General features: G+C 44.2%; 1 protein-coding gene across 4 annotated transcripts; it reads left to right on the top strand.

Moving 5' to 3' along the window:
* Window positions 1-1,723: 1,723 nt before the first annotated feature.
* ric3b (RIC3 acetylcholine receptor chaperone b) lies at window positions 1,724-5,682 on the top strand. 4 transcript variants are annotated; one of them, XM_054737488.2, is made up of 6 exons: window positions 1,724-2,008; window positions 3,183-3,388; window positions 4,074-4,152; window positions 4,376-4,469; window positions 4,754-4,887; window positions 4,963-5,682. In XM_054737488.2, the coding sequence occupies exons 1-6, from the start codon at window positions 1,894-1,896 to the stop codon at window positions 5,394-5,396; spliced, it is 1,062 nt and encodes a 353-aa protein (XP_054593463.1). In that variant the 5' UTR covers window positions 1,724-1,893; the 3' UTR covers window positions 5,397-5,682. The 4 variants fall into 4 exon arrangements, with proteins under 4 accessions (XP_054593463.1, XP_070406305.1, XP_015832263.1 ...); XM_070550204.1 differs by having other exon boundaries at window positions 4,960-5,682; XM_015976777.3 differs by having other exon boundaries at window positions 3,180-3,388.
* The last annotated feature ends 693 nt before the right edge of the window (window positions 5,683-6,375 follow it).

Raw genomic sequence — 6,375 nt, 5'->3', positions numbered from 1 at the left:
AGATCACCTTCAAAACTCAGTCACACACCCAGGGCCGTTTCAAGGCATTTTGGGGGCCAAGGCAAAATGACCACCCCCACCCCCCTATAACTGGGCTCCCCAGAAGCCTCTGTGTAATCCATACCCTCTCCAGGAGTGTTAGTTATACAGTGTTTATAAAAGCCCCTCAGACATTACTGACATGTTCTAATATTATCAGATGAAAAACTAAATTATCAGACATGCTGTCTCATCTGCTGCTTTTCTAAACTTGCTAAAAGTAACAAAACCATTTGAAAGCCACTATTAGTGGATTCTCTGAAAGTTTCCATGGAGTGTGGGACAACTTATTTTATCATTGATCCTATCGTCTAATCTCACAGCTGAAACAAGCATCCTTAATAATCTGTGCACAGGAAGCATACCGATGCTGTAGTAAAACAAAAGATTTAATAATTTATTATTAATAAAACCTTGTTGCAGCACTAAAGCAGAAAAATGAGATTTTGCAGTAAACATGCTAAATATTTACATACGAATTGTTTTAGAGCCCTTTTATTGGCAGAATCTGATATTAATTTAGTTCTTACAAAAATTGGGTCCCAACGTGGTTTGTGTGGCGTTGCCATAGTGTGACGTCATAGGCACAGATCCCCTGTTCTCTTGTTTGGAAATGGAAATATGGTCACCCTATATTAAACAAACTGTCCACCCGGGCTTTTGCGCTGCACAGAGACGCTTCGCTGCCTATGACTGAACGTCAGTTGAGAGTCAGTCTCATGCAGACTGACCAATGAAGAGAGGGCCTCAAGTTAAAACCCTCTCCTCATTGGTCAGTCCACACAAGGTGGGTCAAAGGTTACTCTGGGCGGGTTACGTGATGTCAGGCATTCAAATATTGAGTATATTTACTGCATATTACAGTAAAATATTCTGTATGTGACCACATTATGGTGATCCTCGGGTCGTGATGATGGGGCCCTTGAATATTGTTGCCCAGGGTACAACAAAGTGTTAATCTGGCCCTGGCCTGATGTATGGTAAAATTTTTCCTTGGCTCACAGTAGTCCTGAAACTTCTTCTTTAGCACAGCGATTTTATCTTTTTCCTCTACAGAGAAATGAAAAGTATTACATACTTTTATGGCTTTTTCCCCGGCCACGTGTAGGAATGTTGCGCATTGCACCTTTTCCCCCTTCTCCGCTGTGCCGCTGGCGGTGCAGAACAGCTCGAAGCGTTGCAGCCAGGTTCTCCAATTCTCCGCAAGGTTGCCTTGCAAACTGAGGTTCTGTAGAGGCTGAAACTGTGCCATTTTCTTTCCGTTTATTCTTCTGACACCATGTCGTATTAATGAATCAGGACCACCAGTTGTTTAAGTGAATCAACTTTATCTCTTGCTCCTAGCCTCACATGTTACAGCCATCTTGAACACAGTCCTCTTATGCTCCACCCCCCAGCTACGAGTGCCCGCATATACAAATCTCAATACATCACATGTGTGGAGCAGGACCTCCTCGCTGGTAGATGTAAATGTTTCTATGGTAGAAGGTAGAAACAGAAATGGGGATTCTCCACATGGTTTTTCTGTTTAAGCTCGATTCGCGCCATTGTTTCATCTCATTTCGTCATTCCTGTCAGCTGTGGAAACAGGAGGAATCTCCTTGGGTATGCTGCGCTTGGTGTCACAGATGTTGGAAACCTTCTCTACCAGAGTAGAAACAGTTTTCTCGCTCCAGTTTGAAAAGCTGAATCAAAACGCGTGGATTTGGCGCCACCTGGCGGCGATTTGCATTAATCACCGCTCCGGTGTACTTCCGACCCCCCGGTTCTCGAGGAAGTGCTCCGGGCTGTCCCCTAAACGCAACCTTCTCTCACCGTCCTTCCGCGGCTGTAAGACCATTATCACCCACCAGCATGGCCATGTCCATGTTTCAGAAGGTGACTCTGGCGACGTGCCTGCTGCTGTGTGTCGCGCTGCTGCTTCCCAAGATGCTGCTATCGAGGGGGAGGAAGGATGCTGCCCCTGAAGGTGCGTCGCCATTCCGGTTGCCCCTCCGCGTGTTAGCGGCCCTACTGCTCCCCGTTAGCTGCTGGGTCAGCCGGGAGGAGGCTGTTATTACAGCTGCTACTAAGGTTTACCTGTTTATGTAAGCGCCAGATCGTGCCTGTAGGTTCACTCTCCTCCCCGGTGGTTGCGCCAAAAATCTAAATACGTGCCTTACTCATCTGAGCCAACGCGCGCTGTCTGAATATGTGCAAGAAACAAAGAAAATAGACGCACCGTGTACGCTTTAAACGAGTATTAAAGAGGAAAGTATTTTTCTACGGTGGCACACATTTAAAAGGTTGGAAACGGAGCGTTTCAGTTTTGCTTAATTATGCAGGTCTACATGCATTCGTACTTATTTACACATCATTTTCACCAGCTGTCTCATTAAACAGAACTATCACTGCTGGGGCTGGAGCATGCAGCACAGACTCCTGCAGGATGTTAGCTGCAGTTATCCACCATCAATACAAGATTTCATGTTTCATTGTGTTCATTGTCATCACATTAACTTTATTTATTACAATTATTAAGAGATTTTGTTTAATTTTTGCTCACTGACGAATTATTTAAAAATCACTGTGATTTTTGGTTTGTAATCTAAAAGCTACATAAACAAATTACATCTTGTAAAACCTCCCACAATTCAATCAGCTTCACAACATTTCATTTCAAGGTATTTAGTAGAAGAAGAGTTTTTTTTTCTTGTATGGTGCCTTCAAAAAGGCGCTTCACAGTAATAGAAAATCTCAGAGTAAATGCTGTAACATTACCAGACTAAATAACGCTTCAAAAGCATCCAAAACAATCTATACAGTTTTACTCAATTACCATTTTGTGGAAAACCAAATAATAGCCTTTTTCTATTACTTTGTAACAGTACTGATAGAGAAAAGAGACAAAAAGTGATTCTCACAGACCCCCTATGCTGCTAGCTAACATGCTACATAGCTCACCAGTTTAAATAAAGTCACCATTGTCAAGAATTCTCACAGATGCAGCCGGAACAAGTTTATCCCTAAACTAACCGAGTCAGTAAAGGCCTCCATCTTCCTAATCTTTTAACTATGAAGCAGGAACCAAATTATGGAATATTCAGGGTTGTGTTGAATCAGGCGCCTTCTCCTCTGTGATGCTCTTTATCATTTCTCAGCAGGTTCGGGTCAGTTTCCTCCCATGATGCACCGTCAGGTGGCCCCAGAGAGCCGAGGCCAGAGGACCGCAGGGTCCGGTGGCCCAGTCACCAGGGCCAAAGGAGCTGGCACAGGGGCAGGAACTGGAGGCAAATCCAACCTGGCAGGACAGATCATCCCGGTGTACGGTTTCGGCATCTTACTCTACATCCTCTACATTCTGTTTAAGGTAAAAATATAACAAGGGGCCTACAAGTGATAATGCTGCAGGATTTCATAACTGTATCTTCTCAGCAGCAGCACTGCAGGTGCTCTCCATGTCCAACATGTGTGTAAGCCAGGTCCTTAGTCAGCCTAAAGTTACGCACATTTTTCTGCTAAGTTTTCTTTCATAAATCCCAAAGTTTGCGTGGAAAGTTGCTTACGCAGTTTTCCAAGCCTGTTTTGTGTGTAAGCAAGCTTGATAAATGAGGCCCCTGGACATTAGTAAAACGGAGTTCAGTCCTACCAAAGACGTGTAGAAATATTAAACCTCTTCATAGAAGCTGTGTGCCAACATGAGGTGGGCTAAAAGATCTCAAAAAGCAAACACACCATGGCCCGTTTTAAAGGAACCCAGGTGATTTGAAGCCCTGCGGGCCTCATATGGTTCAGAGGTGACTTTTCCACTCAGGACCAGGGTGGTCAGCAATAGAAAACATCATTTAAAAACTGTTCTGTTACTCAGGTCTCTTCGTCAGATATTCAGATCTGTTGCTGTTCTGAAACATTTAAATGACAAAAGAAGAACTCTATGAGGGGACGAATACTTTTCACAGAGTTGTAGCTCTCTGTTCAAAGTCAGAAGTGTTTCTCTTAATTGTAAAAGAAGAAATAGGGTTTTAAAACTCATAATCATATTTTTTTCCTGGTAGATCACATCTAAAGGCAGCAGCAAGCCGTCAGAAGGAAGGTTTCCTCCCGTTCGCTCTGAGAACATGAAGAGGAAGATCAGTAAGCTCCACCTCTGCTTTCTGTTTAGTTTGCATCTCATTTCTGCTGTTCTGCGCATTTATTTTTGAACGTTTAGACACATGTGCCAGTTTTAAAAGCTGTGCAGTCATTATGAGATGATGAAGTCATCCTTTACACAAACATCTGGATCATAAAGGTATAAAACCAAAGATCCAACAATGAGTGGTGACCATTTCCCTTCCTATTCTTCTGTTTCTCCCAGCGGACTTTGAGCTGGCCCAGCTGCAGGAGAAGCTGAGGGAGACGGAGCTCGTGATGGAGAAAATCGTCTCCACGGCCCACCACAGTCCTGACAGGTGGGTGTGCACTTACCTGTCACCTACGCTACGTCACGTGGCTTGGAGGAGAAAAGGCAGAGGAAGGTTTAGGTGTTTTTTGGGTCCATCCTGCTTACGAACGTGTCGTAGAATGTTCCAGGCAACAAAAGGGTCAGTGTTAAGAGCCTGAACAGCAGCTAAAGTCAGACGATGGTAAAACCGGAAACATTTCAGATTTGTTTTGTGTGCAACGTGGTAAAGGTGAAGATGTGCTTTTTTATTGTGCTGAGGCAGAAAGCACAGATGAGATGTTTGCTCTGCAGGGTGAAAGGGGTGATGCCAGACCAAGAGGAGAGTCTCCTGCAGCAGCTGACGGAGATAACTCGTGTGATGCAGGAGGGCCAGCTGGTGGAGGGGATCGTTCATGAGAAGAAGACTCCAGAAGAAGACTGGGAAGGTAAATGCTGCACCATCTTTCAGACAGATGGGCTTTGGCTGAGAAAAGAACACACATTTTATTTCTTTTAAGCAGATTATCCTGAAGAACCTTCACCATACTGGGAACACGGCCCCTGCTGTTGTCAGCACGGTGCGGCAGAAGCTCAGTTAGAGAGAACGGAGGTGGAAAACCTTCCTGATCAGGTGACAGGATCAGGTGGTCTGGGTGCAGACATCATGCAGGAGCCTGCTTCTGCAGCAGATGTGATTCCACAGAGACACGTGGAAGTGGAGCAGAAACAGGATGCCAACGAGATAAAGGAAGAAGGTGGTCACAGGGATCCAGAATTCCAGGAGGAGCAACAAGCTCAAGTCCTTCAGGAGTTGGAGCTCATTCTAAAAACCACCTCAGTGTTGGAGCAGGGGACACCAGAGGACATCATCCGACCGGCGGGGACACAAATGTCCTGCGGCTCGGTCAGACGGAGGCACAAGAAAAGGACGAAGAAAGCCACGCACTGTGACTGAAGGGATGAGAGAAACCTGATCCTGGTTCTGCTTAGAAGGATCGATGTTATCAGACACAGGAAGACCAGCAGCTGCGTGTGTCGTAGATCACCACATGGTCAGCACCATGTTGTTTTACAGCATCGAAGTGCTCCAGATGTAGAAAAGGTCAGCAGGGATGGACAGCATGCACACACCACTCACTGGATCTGTTCAAACATGTATTATAACTCTGTAAGTTATTAAACTTAGATGTGAATTTCAAAAATAAATGTAAAGCAGAATAAAATCACATTTTTTTATTTAATTAACATAAAATGTCTATTTCTTTTTGGGATTCTTTAAAAAGGTTTTCCAAGAGTTCCTAAAATGCATAAATGACAGAAACAGCAGTATTTGGCGTTCTGCGTGGAGTGTGACGGCATGTTGGGATTGAAGTTGAGATGTTTAGAAATAAAAGTCATAGGTTGAGAAAACATTGAAAGTGAATTCAGAAGAAAAAAAGCTGATGTGCTTTATGGAATTGCTGTTCTTTTATTGCAGCCGTTGGTTCTGGGTGATCGATTCCACAACCCAGTGAGCCACAAACTCTTCAGAACATCTGAAGCTAAGAACAATTTATTGTTCTCTGGTAAAACTCAGGCTGAAACCTGAACTGAATATTTAAACGACTAAAACTATCCACCTGTTGATAAGTGGATAGGTGCTGCGTCTGCAGTGATGCGGGCATTGTGGGTCTGTCATGGTGAAGAGAGCTGAGCCATAAGACAAAGCTCTCGACTTAGCGGTCGGTCTACGTTCCTACCCTCACCTATGGTCACGAGCTTTGGGTAGTGACCGACTGGTAAATTCAGAATAGATTTTAAGATCCTCCTTCTTACACATAAAGCTCTTAATAATCAAGCTCCATCATACATCTTAGGTGTGTTCTTGCTGTGTCGTATCTCTAATTCCATGCTGTAGTTCTTTTTTAAAACACAGAGCAGTTTTGTTTACCTGT

Source organism: Nothobranchius furzeri, chromosome 4 (genome assembly GCF_043380555.1).
Source record: "Nothobranchius furzeri strain GRZ-AD chromosome 4, NfurGRZ-RIMD1, whole genome shotgun sequence".
Taxonomy (NCBI): Eukaryota; Metazoa; Chordata; class Actinopteri; order Cyprinodontiformes; family Nothobranchiidae; genus Nothobranchius; species Nothobranchius furzeri.
This window is presented reverse-complemented; position numbering and strand designations above follow the sequence as displayed.

Excerpts from the sequence above, each read along its gene's own strand:
- ric3b (XM_070550203.1), top strand. The coding sequence starts at position 1,894 with ATGGCCATGTCCATGTTTCAGAAGGTGACTCTGGCGACGTGCCTGCTG. Across the intron at positions 3,389-4,073 it reads TCCTCTACATTCTGTTTAAG|ATCACATCTAAAGGCAGCAG; the intron begins GTAAAAATATAA and ends TTTTCCTGGTAG. Across the intron at positions 4,888-4,959 it reads TCCAGAAGAAGACTGGGAAG|CAGATTATCCTGAAGAACCT; the intron begins GTAAATGCTGCA and ends ATTTCTTTTAAG.